The sequence below is a fragment of the Chiloscyllium punctatum genome, chromosome 6 (genome assembly GCF_047496795.1).
Source record: "Chiloscyllium punctatum isolate Juve2018m chromosome 6, sChiPun1.3, whole genome shotgun sequence".
Taxonomy (NCBI): domain Eukaryota; kingdom Metazoa; phylum Chordata; class Chondrichthyes; order Orectolobiformes; family Hemiscylliidae; genus Chiloscyllium; species Chiloscyllium punctatum.
The window spans coordinates 30,065,521-30,088,317 of NC_092744.1; the positions used below are offsets into that span (position 1 = coordinate 30,065,521).

The 22,797-nt window shown below is 43.4% G+C and overlaps 1 protein-coding gene across 25 annotated transcripts in view; it reads left to right on the forward strand.

Annotated features, from left to right (window-relative positions):
- LOC140478823 (disks large homolog 1) overlaps nucleotides 1-22,797 on the forward strand; it is a 459,945-nt gene that overhangs the window by 206,856 nt on the left and 230,292 nt on the right. The window contains exon 1 of one of the 25 annotated variants that reach the window (XM_072572266.1): nucleotides 18,573-18,679. The exons of the other annotated variants lie outside the window; for them this stretch is intronic. Coding sequence (XP_072428367.1) covers nucleotides 18,590-18,679 — 90 coding nt within the window. The 5' untranslated portion in view covers nucleotides 18,573-18,589. Of the gene's footprint in view, nucleotides 1-18,572; nucleotides 18,680-22,797 lie in introns of those variants that run through there. 25 annotated transcript variants of the gene reach the window in all.

Sequence of the window (22,797 nt, forward strand, 5' to 3'; positions counted from 1 at the left end):
TGAGTAGCAGATCATAGTGTAATGAGCTGGCATGCCCATGCACCACTTCTGAGGAAGGGGGTGGATAATCCGAATGATTACTAAACAACAATTGTATACATGGTACAACAGAAGGCTCATGTGGTGCAGTGGTAGTGTCCCTACCTCTTAGCCCGAAGATCTGGGTTCAAGTCCCACCTGCTTTATGTCTCAGAATATCTGAACAGTTTGATTAAAACTACTCAGTACTCCAGCCCTTTGGGAGATGTGTAAACTAAAGCAAAGCTGCAGGTAAATAGTTTTCATTGGCATCCTATTCCTTAAAAGCACCACCTCCATTGTACAACTGTTCACTCTCCCTTCTCTTCCACAGCAACTGTCGAGAAAAGATATCTGCAATTCTTTTGAAGATGCTTTCAGGGAGAGTCCTTTCTAGGACCGTATGCACTGTTACAATAAGCTGTTCTGAAGAAGGGTCACTGGATCCGAAATGTTAACTCTGCTTTCTCTCCACAGATGCTGCCAGATCTGCTGAGTTTCTCCAGCTATTTGTTTTTGTTACAATCTAACTTCCGTGCTCCCTATTAGCAATTCTCTCTGCTCTCCCTACGATTTGAACAAAATTCGGAATAATTAATCCCCTCCTCAAGATTGCTGTCATGACAACTGTTCTCAATGAAGGCTTTAACTCGCAACAAAGTTATTTGTCTTCCAGCTTTTCAATTAGAGTCTCTCACACTTATGCAGAGTTGGGGAAGGAAGAATCATTTAGGAATGCGCAAGCACCTACATTTTGTCTTTTGTTGAAAGACCTTGTCCTTTCTGTAATGGAATTAATCAAAGTTACATTTGTGTGGCGTTTGGAGAATTTGCTATAACGCTGTTTTAAAATAAAACTTTAATTTTTATGGTCTCTGTTAAGATGCTCCAGAATGCTTCATCTGAAAAGAAGAGACATGCTCTGTTAGTAAAAGAAATGTGGAACTGAACACAGACATTTGGTACATTTTGTACTTCATAACTATATTGATGATTTATTAAAAATGAACCTTCAAACTGGCTGAGAGTCAAAAGAATTTATTTCAAGTAAACTAACAGGCTTGAGTGATGAGTTTCTCGAAATGTGCATCTTCCTGTCAGCTTGCTCCTTAAGAATTATTTCTATCTTTTGTGAGAAATGTGGTAACGTCAGCAATGTTTTCCCCATTTTGTCATTTTAAGACTGGTATCAAAATTCTGTCACTCATATGAATGGTGAGACTGATGGATTGGACACAGTGGTTATTGGATATTTTTGGGACTGAAGGTTTGTAGTGGAAATCTCTAGGTATTGCTTTTTGGGGCACTTCCTTTTTCTGATGAATATTAATGATCTGGATCTTGGGGTACAAGAGGCAATTTCAAAGATTTGTAGCTGACACTAAACTCAGAAGAATAGTAAGGCGAAAGAAAGGACTGCAGATGCTGGAGATTAGAGTCGAGAGTGTGGTGCTGGTAAAGCCCAGCAGGTCAGGCAGCATCAGAGGAGCAGGAGAATCAACGTTTTGGGCCAAAAGCTCATTCTGCTCCTTGGATGGAGCCTGGCCTGCTGAGCTTTTCCAGCACCACACTCTCGACTCTGAAGAATAGTAACCTGTGAGGAGAACAGTGTTGAATTCTAAAAGGAGATTGACAAATTGATGGAGTGAGAAGCCGGTGGTAGATGAGATTCAGTGCAGAGAAGCTTAACATATGAGGAGCGTTTGAGGACTCTGGGTCTTTACACGATGGAATTTTGAAGGATGAGAGGTATCTAATTGAAACATACAGAATACTGAATGGCCTGGACAGAGTGGATGCTGAAAAGATGTTTCTGTTGGTAGGAGAGACTAGGACCCAAGGACGTAGCCTTAGAGTAAAGGGAAAACCTTTCAGAACAGAGATAAGGAGAAACTTCTTCAGCCAGAGAGTGGTGAATCCAAGGAATTCATTGCCACAGAAGGCTGTGGAGGCGTGGTCATTGAATGTATTTAAGACTGAGATAGTTTGAGTATCAAGAGGATACTAGTTACAGGGGGAAAGCTGGAGAATGGGGTTGAGAACAAGAACATCTTCCCTTCCTCATCCCTTTCTGCCCTCTGCAAGAACTGTTCCCTTTGACGGTTCTTGGTTTGTGCCACACACCCCCCCCCCCCCCCCCCCCCCCCCCCCCCCCCCCCCACCGACCCCTGCCCCAAACCCTGGTACCTTTGCCTGCAACCAGAAGATGTGAAACCTGCCAGTACACCACCTCCCTCACCTCCATCCAGGGCGCCAAACAACCCTTCAGGTGAGACAGAGGTTCACCTGCCTCTCTTCCAACATAGTTTACTGCATCAGGTGCTCTCTGTGATCTTCTCTACACTGGGGTGAACAAATGTAAATGTAGGGAATGGTTCGCTTATCATCGCAGCCGGGCCCATAGGGGCCGGCCAGTCACTGTCCATTTTAATTCCGCTTCCCGTTCCCTTTTTGACATGACCATCCTTAGCATCCTCCATTGCCCCAATGAAGCACACCACAAATTGGAGGAACAACACCTCATTTTCTGCTTGGGTAGCCTACAGTCCAGAGGACTCAACATTGAGTTCTCCAATTTCAAATGATCTCCCTTCCCACTCCTCCCAGTCACTAATCAGATTTATTCCTTCCTGTGCCTTCTAGTTCTGGACTCCCCTACTCCAGGGAAAAGATCTTGTCTATTTACCCTATCCACGCCCCCATGATTTTATAAACCTCTATAAGGTCATCCCTCAGCCTCCAATGCTCTGGGCAAAAGAACCCCAGCATTTCCATGCTGTATATCGCTGACTCTATGACTTTATTCAACCTCTCCCTACAGCTCAAACCCTCCAGCTACAACATCCTTGTAAATCTTTTCTGAACCCTTTCAAGTTGAACAACATCCTTCCTACAGAAGGGAGACCAGAATTGCATGCAATATTCCAACAGTGGTCTAGCCAATGTCCTGTACAGCCGCAACATGGCCTCCCAGCTCCTATACTCAATACTCTGACAAATAAAGGAAAGCATACCAAACGCCGCCTTCACTATCCTATCTACCTGCGACTCTACTTTCAAGGAACTATGAATCTGCACTCCAAGGTCTCTTTGTTCTGCAACACTCCCCAGAATCTTACCATTAAGTGTATAAGTCCTGCCTTGATTTGCCTTTCCACAAAGGCATCACCTCACATTTATCGAAATTAAATTTCATCTGCCATTCTTTGGCCTATTTGCCTATCTGATCAAGATCCTCTTGTACTATGAGGTAACCGCTGTCCACTAAACCTCCAATTTTGGTGTCTTCTGCAAGCTTACTAACTATACCTCCTATGTTCACATCCAAATCATTTCTATAAATGACATCTTACAACTCTCTTGAACAAGAATGTAAGAAATAGACGGCAATGACCTGACAAGTCTGAATTACATGGTACATGGACTAATATTTGGTCTCATTTCCACTTCTCCAAAAGTAATTTTTGTATCTGTGCAGCAGTCACTATTTTAAAATATAGATAACATGATAGCTACTTTCCCAGGTTCCAAAAGAAACTGTGTTTTTGTGATGGTGTTTAAAGCATTAGTGTTGGCCAAAGTCCCAGAGGAAGCCGCCTCCATGCTCTAGCATTGAGTGTGCAGTTGGAATCTCTGTTTAACATTGTTTTTGAAAGCGAGCTGTTGCAACACCTGCCAGCATTCATGTTACACTAGTGTCATATATCATGTGATGATTTGGAGATACCAGTGTTGAACTGGGGTGTACAAAGTTAAAAATCACACAACACCAGGTTATAGTCCAACAGGTTTAATTGGAAGCACTAGCTTTCGGAGCACTGCTCCTTTATCAAGTGTTTGTGGAGTATAAGATTGTAAGACACAGAATTTGGAGCAAAAGTTTACATTGTGATGTAACTGAAATTATATATTGAAAAAGACCTGGATTGTTTAAGTCTCTCTTCTGTTAGAATGACCATGTTGGTCTCAGTTCTTTCATACGTAAATCACAAATCTTTTTTAAAAGTTACATTCTCAAGTGAACTTTAGCAATTGGTGTCATGTTGGCCCAGATAATGTATTGAAGGTGTGAGCTTCCCTGTGTGAGACTGTCTGTTCCACAATGCTTAGACTGATTCTAAGCTAAAAAACAGATTTAGAGAATCCAATCTTTTAGTTTTTAAAAATGTATTTACCTCAGTGTGAATATACTTGTTCAATTGAATGTAGTACATGAAGTATCAACAGTTGATTCAATTTTGAGTCACTTTCTCCCCAAACATTGTCTGAGTAGTTAATTGAGGGTGCGAGTGAGAAGGCTGTCTGCCAGTAAGTCTATTTCAAGCAAACTTACATTATTATTTAAGTGATTTAACTTGTATATAAAATGTGTGAAGTGAACATCCCTGCATCATGTTTCTATTATTTAGTGTGTGTTTTAACATTGATCATGTGGTTCTTGTGATTATTCTGCATATTTGATCCTGGTCCTAAGGGTGCCATGCAATAAAAAGTTTACTGTATATAAACTTAAGATTGAAAGCAAGAGAAAACGTAAAAGCATTGAATGAGAAATTACAGTAACCAGTATGTTTGAACTGTCTCTCAATAATACCCCCTGTCAAAACTTGACCAGTTGTAGTTAGCTTTAGACCTGTGACCAACCGGTGGGAAACTCTATTTCTGTTTTAATCTCCTTACTATGACCAATGTTTCCGCTTTTGAGCTGCATTGTATCATGTCAAAGCTTGGAGAAGACTGGTGTTGTCTCCAAACTCTATTGTTATGATTCTGGGATTTACCACTGTGTGGCAGTATTGTACAGTTTAAACAGGCATATGTTGCTTTAAAAAGCAAGTGTTGGAAATTGTTTGCTTTTGTGTTTGGTGGTAGCAGTCCTTCTGGGCAGCAGATTTGTAGATTGTTCTCAGGTACTGAATTGGTCCATGTCCATATGTGGCAAGACCTGGACAATATCCAGATTTGAACTGATGAATGAAATGTAACATTGCCTGTGTGATGTGAATGACCATCTGTAACAAGAGAGAATCTACCCATCGTCCCATGGCATTCAATAATACTACTGTTGCTGAAAACCCACTTTCAATGTTCTGAGGGCTACCATTGACCAGAAACTGAATTGGACTAACTATATTAAGTTAGTGCAACAGGAGTAGGAATAGACCATTCAACTCCTCAAGCCTGCTCAATGAGGTCATCAAGCAGGATGCTGGAAGAACGCTGCAAGCCAAGCAACATCAGGAGGTGGAGAAGTTGACATTTTGGGTGTAACCCTTCAGTCCTGAAACGTTGACTTCTCTACCTCTTGATGCTGCCTGGCTTACTGTGTTCTTCCAGCCTCCTGCTTGTCTGCCTTGGATTCCAACATCTGCAGTTTTTTTTTCCTCTATTCCCTAAAGTCATGGCTGAACTGTGACCTAACTCTATATGGTTAATTTTGGCTCACATCCTTTGACATCCTTGCTTAATTTTAATAAAAGTCTATCTCCGATTTAAATTTAGTAATTGAATTGGCATTGACCACCATTTCAGGAAGAGAGTTCCAAACCTTGATTCCTCTTGCATGTAGAAGTGCTTTCTCACATTTCTCCTGAATGGCCTGGCCTTAATTCTTAGATTAGTCACTTAGATGGTTCTAGAATCATCAACCAGTAAGAATGGTTTATTTACCCTTGTCTTTCCCTGTTAATTTTCTAAAGATTTTGACTAGGCTACCCCTTAACCTTATAAATTCTAGAGAATAATTTGTTTAATCTCATCGCAATTTAACCCCTAAAAGCCAGGTATCATTCTTGTAAACCTGTATTGAATTCCCCTCAAGGCAAACACATCCATCCTAAAGTGTGGTGCCTAGTTATGCTCACAGGACTCTAAATGGGGTCTGACTAGGGTTTTGTATAACTGCAGCATAATATCTGCATCCCTATACTCCAGCTCTTTACATCTGAAGGTCAGCTTCCAGTTAGCTGTCTTGACTATTTTCTGTACTTGTTTGTGACATTTTTAAAGAGCTATGCGTTTGGCCCCCAAATCTGGTTGGACATCCACTGTATTTATCTTTGTGCTGAGCTGGAAGGTTTTTTTTCAGAAGTTTTGTCACCATAGTAGGTAACAGTGTCAGTGAGAGTCTCCAGCTGCTGGTATTTCCCGCCTCTCTATTTCTAGGTCTTGGTTTCTTAAAGCGGGTGATGTCATTTCTGGTTCTTTTTTTTTTGCCCCCAAGGGAAGGTAGGTAGGATCTAAATTGATGTGTTTATTGATGGAGTTCTGGTTCATCTGCTGGTTCTCCTTTATTCTGATTGTTGTGACAGAGAATTCTAAAAAATTTCATGTCCCCTTCATAAAACTCTGCTGCTTGATTTTATTATATATAATTCTAAATATTCTGGTGACTATATCCTTTATAATAGACGGCAACATTTTCCCAGTGACCGATAGTTAAGCTAACTGGGTTAACCGGCATAGTCCAAGGACTGAAACAATTGACCATCAACAACCACACTCATCTTTGTGACAATTATGACTCCAACTAGTGGAGAGCTTTTGACATTGACATCTTTGACATCTTTGACACATCACAGCAGTCCAAGAAAAAATGCTAATGTTTTGAAAAGAGCTCATATTACAGAAGACGTGATGCTGGATGTCTTAAAATGCATAAGTGAGCTGATCAGGTGTATCCCAGAGCTTTATGGGAAGCTAGGAAAGAGATTGCTGGGCCCCTTGCTGAGATATTTGTATCATCTATAGCCGTGGGTCAGTTGGGATGACGCGAGGTTGTCTAATTAGTGCCATTATTTAAGGAAAAACCTGGGAATTATAGAACGGTGAGCCTTCAGTCAGTGGTGGGTAAGTTGTTGGAGAGAATTCTGGGGAACAGGATTTACATGTATTTGGAAAGGCAAGGGCTAATTAGGGATAGTCAGCATAATCTTGTCTCACTAACTTGACTGAGTCTTTTGAAGTGACAAAGAAGATTGATGAATGCGGAATGGTGCGATCTACATGAACTTCAGAGTTTTCAACAAGGTTCCTCATAATATGGTGTTTATTAAGGTTAGATCATATGAGATCCAGGGGGACCTAGCCAGCTGAATACAAAATTAGTTTGAAGGCAGGACACAGAGGGTAGTGATGGAGGGATGCTTTTCAGAATGGAGGCCTGTGACCACAAAGATCAGTGCTGGGACCGCTGCTTTTTGTCATTTATATAAATGATTTGCATGTGAATGTAAAAAGTATAGTTAGTAAGTTTGCAAAAGGCACCAAAAGAGGTGATGTTGTACCTTAAGTGTACAACAGGCCCTTGATCAGATGGACCAATGGGCCGAGGAGTGGCAGATGGAGTTAATTTAGATGAATGTGTTATATGCTTGAGGTTTATGCAGAATACCTCCACCTATTTTCATAGAACATGGTATAGCACAGAACAGGCCCTTCAGCCCACGATGTTATGCCGACCATTGATCCTCATGTATGCACCCTCAAATTTCTGTGACCAAATGCATGTCCATAGTCTCTTAAATGTCCCCAATGACCTTGCTTCCACAACTGCTGCTGGCAACGCATTACATGCTCTTTCAACTTTCTGTGTAAAGAACCCGCCTCTGACATCCAACCAGCTTAAAACTACGACCCCTCGTGTTAGCCATTTCTACCCTGGGAAATAGTCTCTGGCTATCGACTCTATCGATGCCTCTCATTATCTTGTATACCTCAATTAGGTCCCCTGTCCTCCTCCTCCTTTTCTCCAATGAAAAAATCCGAGCTCAGTCAACCCCTCTTCATAAGATAAGCCCTCCAGTCCAGGCAGCATCCTGGTAAACCTCCTCTGAACCCTTTCCAAAGCATCCACATCTTTCCTATAATAGGGCGACCAGAACTGGACGCAGTATCCCAAGTGCGGTCTAACCAAAGTTTTATAGATCTGCAACAAGATCTCACGACTCTTATACTCAATCCCCCTGTTAATGAAAGCCAAAACACCATATGCTTTCTTCACAACCCTGTCCACTTTGCTGGCCATTTTAAGCGATCTATGTACCTGCACACCAAGATACCTCCACACTGCCAAGAATCCTATCCGTAATCCCGTACTTTGCTTTCAAATTCGACCTTCCAAAATGCATCACCTCGCATTTATCCAGGTTGAACTCCATCTGCCACCTCGCAGCCCATCTCTGCATCCTGTCAATGTCTCGCTGCAGCCTACAACAGTCCTCTATACTGTCAACGACACCTCCAACATTTGTGTCGTCTGCAAACTTGCTAACCCATCCTTCAATCTCCTCATCCAAGTCATTAATAAACATTACAAACAATAGAGGCCCAAGGACAGAGCCCTGTGGAACACCACTCACCACAGACTTCCAGGCAGAATATTTTTCTTCTACTACCACTCGTTGTCTTCTGTTGGCCAGCCAATTCTATATCCAGACAGCTATGTTCCCCTGAATCCCATTCCTCCTGACCTTCTGAATGAGCCTACCATGGGGAACCTTATCAAATGCTTTGCTTAAGTCCATACACACCACATCCGCAGCTCGACCCTCATCAACTTTTCTAGTCGCATCCTCAAAGAACTCGATAAGGTTTGTGAGGCATGACCTGCCACTCACAAAGCCATGTTGACTGCATTTAATCAAGCCATGCTCTTCCAGATGGTCATAAATCCTATCCCTCAGAATCCTTTCTAACACTTTGCAGACAACAGACGTGAGACTTACTGGTCTGTAATTGTCGGGGATTTTCCTATTTCCTTTCTTGAAGAGAGGAATTACATTTGCCTCTCTCCAGTCCTCAGGTACGACTCCAATGGACAGTGAGGATGCAAAGATCTTCACAAGTGGCGAAGCAATCACATTTCTCGTTTCCCAAAGCAGCCGAGGACAAATCTGGTCCAGGCCTGGCGACTTGTCAATCTTAATGTTTGACAAAATTTTCAGCACATCAGCTTCCTCTGTCTCTATCCATTCCAGCATGCACACCTGCTCTTCAAAGGTTTCATTCACTACAAAGTTCGTTTCTTTAGTAAAGACAGAAGGCTTTTAGGGCTTCCCCTACCATCTCAGATTCCACACGCAAGTTCCCTATGCTATCCCTGATCGTCCCTACTCTTTCTTTGACCATTCTCTTATTCCTTACATAAATGTAAAATGCCTTTGTGTTCTCCCTAATCCGTTCTGCCAAGCCTTTCTCGTGCCCCCTCCAAGCTCTCCTCAGACCATTTTTGAGCTCCTTCCTCGCCTGCCTGTAATCCTCTAGAGCTGAGCTTGACCCTAACTTCCTCCACCTTATGTAAGCTACCTTCTTCCTTTTGACTAGAAGCTCCACTGCTCTCGTCACCCAAGGTTTTTTTATCTTACCCCTTCTAGCCTGTCTCAGAGGGACATATTTATTCATCACTCGCAACTGTTCATTAAACAGTCTCCACATGTCCATAGTGCCTTTACCATGGAACAATTGCTCCCAGTCCATGCTTCCTAACTCATGTCTAATCGCATCATAGTTTCCTCTTCCCCAATTAAATATTCTCCCATTTTGCCGAATCCCCTCCTTCTCCATAGCTATGTAGAATGTGAGGCAGTTGTGGTCACTATCACCAAAATGCTCTCCCACCACAAGATCTGATACCTGCCCCGGCTCATTTCCGAGCACCAAGTCTAGCATGGCCTCTCCCCTCGTCGGCCTGTCAACGTACTGAGTTAGGAAACCCTCCTGAACACACCTTACAAAAACAGCTCCATTCAAACCTTCTGCTCGAAGGAGGTTCCAATCAATATTGGGAAAGTTAAAGTCACCCATTACAGCAACCCTACTGTGTCCACACTTTTCCAAAATCTGCTGACCTATGCTTTCTTCAATCTCCCTTCCTCGCTATCTCGTGGCACCGGAAGTAAACTAGAGAGCACTACTCTTTGTCCTGCTTTGCAGCTTTCATCCTAACTCCCTGAAATCACTTTTTATATCCTCAATCATTTTCCTGGCTATATCATTAGTGCCAATATGTAACACGATTTCTGGCTGTTCGCCCTCCCCTTTTAGAACCTTATGCACCCAATCGGAGACGTCCCAGACCCTGGCACCAGGGAGGCAACATATCTTCCGGGAATCCCGATCCCGACCACAAAATCTCCTGTCGATTCCCCTAACTATCGAGTCCCCTACCACGAGTACCTTTCTCTTCTGCCCCCTTCCCTTCTTTGCCACAGCGTCCAGCTCAGTGCCAGAGAACTGACTACTATGGCTTTCCTCTGGTAGGTCATTCTCCCCCCCCCCCCACCCAGCAGTATCCAAAACGGTATACTTATTGCTGAGGGGAATGTCCACAGGGTATCTCTGCACTGTCTGTCTGTCCCCTTTCCTCCCCCTAACTAACTCATCTATCCTTGTCCTGAGCCTTAGGAGTGACCAACTCCCGGTAACTCCTCTCAATTATCCCCTCAGCCTCCCGAATGACCCGTAGTTCATCCAGCTCCAGCTCCAATTCCCTAACACGGTTTTCAAGGAGCTGGAGTTGGGTGCACTTCCCACAGATGTAGCCAGCGGAGACGTGTGCCATGTCTCCCACCTGCCACATTCTGCAGGAGGAGCAAGCAACTGCCCTAGCATCCATACCCGACTTAGCTGAACACCCACTCAGTACTAAAGTAGAAAGCTTAGTTCAAGTTGCTATAAAATTAATAACAAACTTATATTCAATAGAATAAACTTATATTTCATTGGAGCATCAGAGGCTGAGGGGTGATGTTATAGAGATTTATAAAATCACAAGGGACATTGGGTGAGTAGTAGAGGGTCTTTTTCCTAGGGTTGGGGAGTCCAAAGCTAGAGGGCACAGATTTAATGTGAGAGGGGAAAGATTAAAAAAGGACCCGAGTGATAAATTTCTCACAGTGGTGTGTGCATGGAGGGAGCTGGCAGAGGAAGTGATGGAGGTGGGTACAATTACAAGATTTAAAAGGCATCTGGATGAGTATATAAATAGCAACGATATAGAGGATTACTGGCAAATGGGACTGGGTCACATTAGGATGTCTATTCGGTGTGAAAAGTTGCACTGAAGGGTTTCAGTGTTGTATGACTCTGAGTGTGCCTAGTGTTTAGATATAAAATGCCAGGGAGTATGTCCCAGTTGGCAGTAGGTTTAGCCATAGGTAATATTCCAAAGAGACGAGAGGGGCTCAGAAACGCCTGTCAATAGGAATCAACTTTGGCGTATGCAATTGGAGAGCTCTTACCAGAATAAATTGAAGTGCAGAAAGAAGTGTATGTTGAAATGGCTGTTGAGAGACGTGCAAGGTTGAATTAGAGGGGTTGGGAAGAGATAGAAGGATGTGAACATGGACAGAAATAGCTGGAATTGTGAAGAGATTGCCTCTGCCTCTGAGCTGTTGGATGATTGGAGAGAGTGAAGCATGTGTATTAGGTGAGCTGGTCCTGTTTCTGGGTGAACGCTTTGGAACAAAAGTATGCCTTGGGCAAAGTGGCAGACTGACTCGTTGGGGACCACAAGCATCAGTACTTGGGACCTCAGCTCTTGTAGAGAAGCTTAGAAATGTGACAAAGCACTGGAAAAATGACACCGACCTTTATCATAAATTTTATCAGAACAGTGATTATGTTTCAAAATTTTGCGAAGTTAAATGCTAGTATGATTTTTAAAAAAAACACTTCACTGGTCTGGAAATAAGTGTTCTTGTTTAAAATCCTACCTCCAGTGTGATAGTTAAATGTCAAATACCTGTTGATCTTGTCGGCGAATAACATCTATATATAAGGCTGCATGGAAATCACGTGACTGGCCTACCATATCTTGTCACAATCGCTTTGATATTCTGAAATGGTTGAATGCTATTTATATGAAAGATATAAGTAGGTGACTGATAATCAGAGCTGCAGCTGGGAAGCCCTGATAAAGGAGGGAAGAACGCATTGTTTTTCAACCAAACTGAAGAACTTGCCCGTTTCAGATTGAGGTAATACGTTTTTTTTTAATTTGTGTGACACTATATAAGTATTAACGTATCGTCATCATCTGTTTGTTTTAGATATTTATAAATGACATTTTTTTAGTTTCACTTTTTACCTAACTCTGATTTCCGTGGAGAGAAAGCAGAGTTAACATTTTGGGTCTAGTGACTCTCCAGAACTGAATGCCGCTAGGAAAAGGCTGCTATTGATGCGAGAGAAGGGGTTGTGGGAGGGGGAAGGATGAATGATAGGCGCAGATGGAGCTCACAGAGAGAAACACAGTTGGGCAGAGAAAGGAATGAGTAAAGATCAGCCTGAGAATCCACAGCTGCTAATGGAGACCATTGGTAGCACCACATGTGATGGGAAGGCTCCATTTCCCCCAATTTTCTTCCCGAAGATGCTGTCAGACCTGCTAAGTTTCTCCAGCAATTTCTATTTTGTTTCTGATTTCCATTATCCGCAGTTCTTTGTTTTGTTTTTGCTTCTTGATTTCAGTTGTGTTGTTGTAGAAGGCACCAAACACAGAATAAGCTATTACCTGCAAATGAGAATTTTTTAATGAATTTATGGTACACAACTGAATAGCTTCATTGAATGATGTTGAAGATGAGCAGGAGTCAGGCACTTTGTCCTGTTTAAGAACTGTAATGCAAATGATCTTCGTGTGTCATTTGGGTGGTTGGTTTAACTGGGACATGCAGCTCTGGGCTTTCCAAGTTTACTGCAACCAACTGTCTCATTCCTGTGGGTCTACCGTGCTGTCCATTCCTTGATGAGTTGCCTCTTCCTATTTCTAGTTTTAATTGATGGTGAGAGTTTGGTGTTTCATTTGGAATTGTGCAGCATAGAAATGACTTTATTATGTAAGGGATGGGTTGGCTGTAGTGGTGCAAAAATGACAGAAGCGAATTGTGACTTCCTGAATTAAACCTATTTGGCAAACAGTCAATTTGAGCCTAGAATATGTGGAGAAAGTTGTCATAGTGGCAACCATAAGGAGAGGTAGTGATGTAACGGTAATATCTCTAGACGAGTAACCCAAGTTAACGTTCTGGAGACATGACAGATGGTGAAATTGGAATTCAATAAGCACTTGGAATACAAAGCTAGCCTGAAGTTCAACATAGAAAACTGTGGGGTAATGTACTTGGGGAGAGCTAACAAAGCGAGGGATTTATATTATGATTGAGGAGATCCTTGACAGTATTGAAGATCAGAGGGATCTTTAGTGTCAATAAACTTAGATCCCTGAAGGTAACAGGTATGTAGATAAGGTGGTTCAGAAGGTTTATGGGACACTTGCTCTCCGATGCACAGCTAGTAAAAACATGCGGAGCAGGGTGGCTTTGTTGGAACTGTAAAAACTGGAGCATAGTGTGTACCTCTGGTCACCACATGAGAAGAAAGAGGTGTTTGGAGTAGAGAGTCTGCAGAGGTGATTTCTTTGAGTAGCAAAGGTTGAGACAGGATCTAAGAGAGGCATATAAGGTTTATGAGGGGTATAGAAAGACACTTTTTATGATTGAGGGGTTCAATAACTGGGAGGCATAGTATTTAAGGTAAGAGGCAAAAGGGTAGAGTCATAAAGATGTACAGCACGGAAACAAACCCTTCGGTCCAACTTGGCCATGCCGACCCAATATCCCAACCTAATCTAGTCCCACCTGCCAGCATCTGGCCAATATCCCTCCAAACCCTTCCTATTCTTATACCCATTCAGATGCCTTTTAAATGTTGCAATTCTACCAGCCTCCACCACTTCCTCTGGCAGCTCATTCAATATGTGCACCAACGTCTGCGTGAAAAAGTTGCCCCTTAGGTCTCTTTTATATCTTTCGCCTCTCACCCTAAACCTATGCCCTCTCTGGACTCTCCCACCCCAGGGAAAATATCTTATCTATTTACCCTATCCATGCCCTTCATGATTTTATAAATCTCTATAATTCACCCCTCAACCTCCAACACTCCAGGGAAAACAGTCCCAGCCTGTTCAGCCTCTCCCTATATTTTAACTCCTCCAACCCTGGCAACATCCTGGTAAATCATTTCTGAACCCTTTCGAGTTTCACAGCATCTTTCCAATAGGAAGGAGACCAGAATTGCACACAATATTCCAAAAGTGGCCTAACTAACTTTCTGTACAACCCCAACATGACCTTCCAATCTCTATACCCAATGAACTGACCAATAAATGAAAGTGTACCAAAAGCCGCCTTCACTATCCTATTTACCTGCGACTCTACTTTCAAGGAGCTATGAACCTGCACTCCAAGTCTCTTTGTTCAGCAACACTCCCTTGGACATTAAATGTGTAAGTCCTGCTAAGTTTTGCTTTCCCAAAATGCCACACCTTGCATTTATCGAAGAGAAGAGGTGAGAATGTTTTTTGCCCCGAGTGTAGTATTCTTTGAAGAGGTGACAAGTAGGTTAGACCAGGGAAACCCAGTGGATGTGGTCTGTCTAGACTTCCAAAAGGCCTTTGATAAGGTGCCACACGGGAGGCTGCTGAGCAAGGTGAGGGCCCATGGTGTTTGAGGTGAGCTACTGGGATGGATTGAGGATTGGCAGAGAGTTGGGATAAAAGGTTCTTTTTCGGAATGGCAGCCTGTGACGAACAGAGTCCCGCAGCGTTCAGTGTTGGGGCCACAGCTGTTCGCATTGTATATTAATGATCTGGATGAAGGGACTGGGGGCATTCTAGCGAAGTTAGGTGGACAGGCAGGTAGTACTGAGGAAGTGGGGAGGCTACAGAAGGATCTAGACAGTTTGGGAGAGTGCTCCAGGGAATGGCTGATGGAAATCAATGTGAACAAATGCGAGGTCTTGCACTTTGGCAAAAAGAATAAAAGCACAGACTACTTTCTAAACGGTGAGAAAATTCGTAAAGCCAAAGTACAAAGGGATCTGTGAGTGCTAGTCGAGGATTCTCTAAAGGTCAACATGCAGGTTGAGTCCGTGATTAAGAAAGCGAATGCAATGTTGTCACTTATCTCAAGAGGGTTGGAATATAAAAGCAGCGATGTGCTACTGAGACTTTATAAAGCTCTGGTCAGGCCCCATTTGGAGTACTGTGTCCAGTTTTGGTCCCCACACCTCAGGAAGGACATATTGGCACTGGAACGTGTCCAGTTGAGATTCACACGGATGATTCCTGGAATGGTTGGTCTAACATATGAGGAACAGTTGAGGATCCTGGGATTGTATTCATTGGAGTTTAGAAGATTAAGGGGAGACTTAATAGAGACGTACAAGATAATACATGGCTTGGAGAGGGTGGATGCTAGGAAATTGTTTCCGTTAGGTGAGGAGACTAAAACCCATGGACACAGCCTTAGAATTAGAGGGGGTAAATTCAGAACAGAAGTGTGGAGACATTTCTTCAGCCAGAGAGTGGTGGGCCTGTGGAATTCATTGCCGCAGAGTGCAGTGGAGGCCGGGACGCTAAATGTCTTCAGGGCAGAGATTGATAGATTCTTGTTGTCTCGAGGAATTAAGGGCTACAGGGAGAATGTGGGTAAGCGGAGTTGAAATGCCCATCAGCCATGATTGAATGGCGGAGTGGACTCGATGGGCTGAATGGCCTTCCTTCCACTCCTGTGTCTTATGTAGTGATAGTCAGGAACTTCTTGCCTGAAAGGCTGGATGAGTCAGAAACTCTTGCAACATTTAAGCACTGTTTAGACATTCACTAGCAATGCCCTACCCTCCGGGGCTATGAACCAGAGCTGGAAAATGGAATTAATATAATCAGGTTTTTCTCGACTACAGGCACGATTGATCAAATGGCCTCTTTCTGTGCTGTGAAAGTCTGATTGTAGTAAAAACTAATGTTGTTCAGGAGCGGGAATCTGCCATCTTTATTTGGTTTGGTCTGGTCTGTGAGACTCCAAACGCATAGTAACATTGACTCATAACTGACCCATTAGGGACATGCAATAAACACTGGCCTAGCCCATAACACTCATATCTCATTAATGACTAAAAGAAACAACAGTGAATTTGAATCCAACTTTTTCATTTTCTATTTTTGATCAAGCCTTTCAGTCTGCAGTTCAACTGAGACGAAATTGCAACTGACATTAGAGAGCAGGGTTCCAGAGAATCAAGCATCTATATCAGAAATCTTAAATTCAGAGCCGAACCAAAAACTGGTTATGCTCATTGTTGGGAAGGAATGATGCATCGGTTGTTTTGGAGAACTGTTTTGCACTTTTGAATAGCGCAGACATGAACAGTTTTAAAGTAATATTTGGATAGAAAACTTTGGCAGATAATAACAAAATTCAAAGGAAGAGACAATGACTTTTCTGTTGCCTTTTACGTTTGGATAAGATCCCAAAACTCAACAACCTTGGGTCATGCCACTTTTCTGATAATCTTGTGACTGTTTGCAGTTGGGTAGGTAATAGGGACCAATCAAATCTGGAGATGGAAGTTGGTATTGATCAAAATAATGAGATTGCTGTGTTCAACAAAATATTAGTGTTTAATTCCTGTATACTGCTTTATCTCTCATGGTGCCTTATTGTTGTATCCAAGTTGCTAGTTGAGAAGATGATTACTGTTCACAAGCACAATTAAGGTCAAGCTTACTTTAAAAACTAGAAATATTTGTCCTGAGAAAGCCATGTCAACTCTTGACTTAGTCTAAATTTGATGTGGAGGAGCCTGTGTTGTACTGGGATGGACAAAGTTAAAAATCTCACAACAGTAGATGGTAGTCCAACAGGTTTATTTGGAAGCACTAGCTTTTGGAGTGCTGCTCCTACATCAGGTGGCTGCAGCTGCTCTTTCAGATACCTGATGTAGGAGCAGTACTCTGAAAGCTGCTGCTTCCACATAACACCAGTTATAGTCCAACAGGTTTATGTGATTTTTTTAAGTAGTCAAAATTTAGTCTCTCTTCTTAAAAGACTGATTTAATGCTGCCCTGTTTTCTGCTTTTTCCTTACTCCGAATCATTGCTGTATAAATACATTTCAAGCAATAAATCTCTTCCATTCCCCCTGAGCCTGCCCCTGAATCCAGTATTATCATTTAATTCTTAGTAAATGCAAAACAAAGAACAGCAAAGTGCTGTCACTTTATCTTCTGCATTGCCTGAAGGGTTAATTCTTCTTTTTGCTCCATATTGGTGCGTGTTTGCTAGTTGCTGCCACTGTTGAGTCGTTCAAAACAAGATGTTTCTTCTCAATGTGTGATTCTGGTGAAATATTTTTAAGTAAGCACAATCCTTTCTGATATTATGTAGTCTGATCCAGTATGCAATTTGGTTATTCCTAATTGAGAATGTAATAAAACAGCCTGCTCCTAATATGACACCTACTCTTAAGCCCTATGTGTCATTGCACAACCCCATACATTTCTGTAAGGACTGTTCAGTCCAATGCAACAATCTTTCCCCTCTCTCTCCCCTCCTTCCTCTCTCTCTCTCTCTCCATCCTCCTGCCTCTCTCTCTCTCTCTCTCTCTCTCTCTCTCTCTCTCTCTCTCTCTCTCTCTCTCTCTTCCCCCCCCTCCTCTCCTTTCTCGCACCCTCCCTCTCTCTCTTTCCCCGTACCCCAGACCTACTCTTTCCCCCTCCCTATAGCAAGAAATCACATGATTTTTGTATATGCCCTGACACTTTTTAATTCATAGATTTAATGTGTTCAGTTGCTCTGGAAATCTCTTATTTTTCATCACTAATTGCAGTTGGTAAGGTGCTGCTGACAGCCATTGGCTTAATTGTTTCTGCAGCTGTTGGGGCTACTTTTTAGTTATTAACCTCTAGTACTTGATGCAACTAAAAAGCTTCAGTGTTTTTACTTTTTACGCATGCATACAACCAAAATAAAAAAAAGGTGTTTTTTTTTTAGTTTTTCTATGACCTATTATATTTATGTTCAATTTTATGATACCCATTGTTCTACTTAAATACTTCCATCAGTTTACCTGTTGGCTGCAGAAAAGTGAGCTTTAGGTATTTTATGGTATTTGACAGAGGATTATCTCATGGTGAAGGTTAACATGTGGTGCGCTGAAACTGCATTCGGCAATCCTGGGTGGACAGCATGAATGTTCAGTATTATCATTTGCAGAACTGATGGTGCATCCTATGGTTGCCTGGTGTAAGGCACCCCTTGTGACTAAGCAGCCTTCACGTTATTTAGTCAGTGTTGAAGAGACATTTGCTGAATCACGAATGCTGTAGGAATTCAGCTTCATTCACTGCTAAAGCATTGCCAGACTTGTTGCAGCCCACCACCTCCTCACATCCTAACTACTGCCTTTAAATTGGATTCAGCAGTATTGTAAATTAAACCTGTTTATAATAACATCAGCTCAGTCGGCAAGCGAGCTCAAAGTGGGCATGAGATTTTAGCGCTGTCTGTGTGGGCCACTGTTGCTTTGTAGAAATACTGAATCTGATTTATTGCAAGGTTAAATTGTTCCCCCCCCACTCGCGAAAATAACCTATGACAGTGTGACGCAGCACAATCTACTTTATCTTCCTAAAGTACCTGCATTTTGTCAGATGCTTTGCAATAAAGTGAGATCTAATCCAGCAGTGCAGTTGAAGAGGTGGAAGAATAAAGCAGCCTTGAGAGAAAAGGATGTTTGCATCTGTATGGTATGCCAAGAAGATGGGTCGTCGGTTTATCAACAATGTACGGAAATCCAGGCAACAGCATCTTCATTTGTCGGTAAGATAATTGAACTGAGCAGCAAATGCCTGGCTACTTGTTACGTATAGACTTCCGATTTGAGAAGCATCGAATTGCTGTCGTGAGGGCTGTGTCTTGTGGAAAATAAGCGAATGATGTCTGTCAGTTAATAGTACTAAAATCCTAAAGTCACAATGTGTTTTCTTGAGAAGCTTCTCGTTTTAATTCATTTTTGTTATTGAGTCTCTTTTGTCGTGTTTGTTCATTTTCTCTTATTTTTTCAAGAATTCCAGTTAGCAATTTGCCATGTGCAGCTGAAGTTGTAGACAGTGAGGTGAAAGCTTTCTTGGAATTTAGCTGTGAAGATTGTTGAAGACCGGATGCTAGTTTGAAAATAGCCTTGCTTGTAGAAATGCTAAGGAAAATAATGAGCAGTGCTGATTATTTATCAGAAATTGAGGTTATCAACATGCAGCTAAGATATTACTAAGCTAGGTTATGCTGCGATTCCTTTCTTTCCTGTTGTTAAACATAATAAAGACCAGGCTCGGAGGCTGGATATATTCTATTGAAAGGCACATATTGCATCTCCTTTCAAAATTCATTAGTCTTCAATGCCAGACGAATGTGGGTATTTGTGGGGAAGACTCTTAAAATGCATGAGTAATGGTGTGTTGATATCAAGACTCTTGAATCTTAACTTATTTAGTTTTAAAAGTTCAATGTTCACCCTAGCCTCTGGGGTAATTTGCAGGCTGTACGTTTCAAAAGGCCTTCTGCATCTGGGCCAATTAAACCTGCGGCTTTCTAAGTTACAGCAGTATGCACAGCATATAGCTTCTTGATAGGCCTTTTGACAGACTGTGGGAAGAGATGAGTGCTGCAATGGGACGTGCACACAGAAAAAAGATCAAGCAACTGCTTGGCTTTTTGAAGCAAGCGATTTAAGCTGGGACACGAGACAAAGTTATGGATCACTTTTTGTAGTGTCAAAGTTCAGTATTTCCATTATATTAATGTTTGTACTTCCATGTTGGATTTCAGCATATGCATTCTAAGTTGTTAAACTTTAATTTGGACCGAATAATGAGCTTTTTTTAGAGAATGTTTTGATGAAAGGTCAAATTAATTTTTAAAAAACCAAATAAATATATAAATGCAAACCCATATCTTCTGTAGTTTTATTTGTTTGCAGAACTCAAACAAAATGTAATAAGCTTTGGAATCAACTTTCAAACTCGGGTTAAGAGTTGTATTGCTTTAAGAGCCGAATAAACAAAGTCTTGGTTTTGAATGGCACGGCCATAACTGTAAACATGCAATTAAATTGCTATTTTGCATTGATGTGAAGTGATGAAAAAATTAACAGCATAGCCCCAGAAGGATACAATGTTGGAAGGAGTAGAAGCTATTCCATTCCAATTATTGTTTATATGAGCTGAAGAAGCAGCAGTAGCAGCCTAAGTATATGGTGCAGGCAATTTAGAATGTAGATGATAAATGTCCAGAGAGGGGTGAGCTTGTGGAATTTTCTGCTGTGTAGGAAGCAGTTGTGACCAAAGCATTATTTTCAGGGAGTTAGATATGGTTATTGGGGTTAGAGGAATTTACAGTTTTTGTGGAGGAAGTGGGAACAAGGAACTACATTGGAACATTGGATGGGAGAACGTGAGGACTGCAGATGCTGGAGATCAGAGCTGAAAAATGTGTTGCTGGAAAAGTGCAGCAGGTCAGGCAGCATCTAAGGAGCAGGGAAATCGACGTTTCGGGCATAAGCCCTCCTTCAGGAATGAGGAGGATGTGCTAAGCAGGCTAAGATAAAAGATAGGAAGGAGGGACTTGGGCGAGGGGCATTAGGAATGCGATAGGTGGAAGGAGGTTAAGGTGAAGGTGATAGGCCGGAGAGGGGTTGGGTGCGGAGAGGTCGGGAAGAAGATTTCAGGTCAAGAGGGCGGTGCTGAGTCCGAGGGTTGGGACTGAGATAAGGTGGGGGGAGGGGAAATGAGGAAGGTGGCGAAATCTGCATTCATCCCTTTTGTTTGGAAGGTTCCTGAGCGGACGATGAGGCGCTCTTCCTCCAGGCGTCGTGCTGCCATGGTCTGGCGATGGAGGAGCCAAGGACCTGCATGTCCTTGGCGGAGCGGGAGGGGGAGTTAAAGTGTTCAGCCACGAGGCGGTTGGGTTGGTTGGTGTGGGTGTCCCAGAGGTGTTCTCTGAAATGTTCCACAAGTAGGTGGCCTGTCTCCCCAATGTATAGGAGGCCACATTGGGTGCAGCGGATGCAGTAAATGATGTGTGTGGAGGTGCAGGTGAATTTGTGATGGATATGGAAGGATCCCTTGGGGCCTTGGAGGGAAGTGAGGGGGGAGGTGTGGGCGCAAGTTTTGCATTTCTTGCGGTTGCAGTGGAAGGTGCCAGGAGTGGAGGTTGGGTTGGTGGGGGTGTGGACCTGACAAGGGAGTCACGGAGGGAGTGGTCTTTCCGGACCGCTAATAGCGGAGGGGAGGGAAATATATCCCTGGTGGTGGGGTCCGTTTGGAGGTGGCGGAAATGACGAAGGATGATACGATGTATCTGGAAGTTGGTGGGGTGGTAGATGAGGACCAGTGGGGTTTTGGCCTGGTGGCGAGTGGAGGAGCGGGAAGTGGAGGAGATGTGGTGGATAGCATCGTCAACCACGTCTGAGGGGAAATTGCGGTCTTTGAAGAAGGAGGCCATCTGGGTTGTTCGGTATTGGAATTGGTCCTCCTGGGAGCAGATGCGGCGGAGGCGAAGGAATTAGGAATATGGGATGGCGTTTTTTTACAGGGGGCAGGGTGGGAGGAGGTGTAATCTCGGTAGCTGTGGGAGTCAGTCAGTTTATAATAAACGTCCGTGTTGAGTCGGTCATCCAAGATAGAAATGGAGAGGTCTAGGAAGGGGAGGAGTCTGAGATGGTCCAGGTAAGTTTGAGGTCGGGGTGGCAGGTGTTGGTCCAGTGGATGAACTGTTCAACCTCCTCGTAGGAGCACGATGTAGCGGAGAAAAAGGTGGGGGGGGGGGGGGGGGTGGTGCCAGTGTAGCTGCAGAAGAAGGACTGTTCCACATATCCTACGAAGAGGCAGGCATAGCTGGGGCCCATGCAGGTGCCCATGGCTACTCCTTTAGTTTGGAGGAAGTGGGAGGATTGGAAAGAGAAGTTGTTCAGGGTGAGGACCAGTTCAGTCAGTCGAAGGAGGGTGTCAGTGGAAGGGTACTGGTTGGTTTGGCGGGAAAGGAAGAAGCGGAGGGCTTTGAGGCCTTTGTGATGGGGGATGGAGGTGTACAGGGACTGGATGTCCATGGTGAAGATAAGGCCGGGGAAGCAAAAATAATGGAGGAGGTGGAGGGCGTGGGTGGTGTCCCGAACATAGGTGGGACTAAGGGGGACAGGACCGTGTCAAGGTATGCAGAGCTGAGTTCGGTGGGCCAGGAGCAGGCTGAGACAATGGTTGGCCGGGACAGTCAGGTTTGTGGATTTTAGGCAGGAGGTAGAAACGGGCGGTGCGGTGTTGTGGGACTATGAGGTTGGAGGCGGTGGATGGGAGATCCCCTGAGGTGATGAGGTTATGGATGGTCTGGGAGATGATGGTTTGGTGGTGGGAGGTGGGGTCATGGTCAAGGGGGCAGTAGGAGGACGTGTCCGCGAGCTGCCATTTAGCCTCAGCAATGTAAAGGTCGGTGCGCCAAACTACTACTATGCCTCCTTTGCTGGTTTGATCGTGAGGTTGGGATTGGAGCGGAGGGAGTGGAGGGCTGCACGTTGTGAAGGTGAAAGGTGGGAGTGGGTGAGAGGCGGTCAATGCCGCGGCGGCAGTTGGCTATGAAGAGATCGAGGGTGGGTAAGAGGCCAGCATGGGGTGTCCATGTGGATGGGGTGTGTTTGGAGGCGGGAGAAGGGGTCGTCAGAGGGTGGGCAAGAATCCTGGTTGGAGAAGTAGGCGTGGAGGCGAAGGCGGTGGAATAATTGGATGACCAGCCATGATCACGTTAAATGGGGGAGTAAGTTCAAAGGGCCAAATGGCCTACTCCTCCTATATTCTATGTTCCAAGCAATGCACTTGCAGTACTAAATTCGGATTATATTGTTAAATCTGAGAGCCAGTTTAGATGCACTGTCAATTTTTCAGATGTCTGGA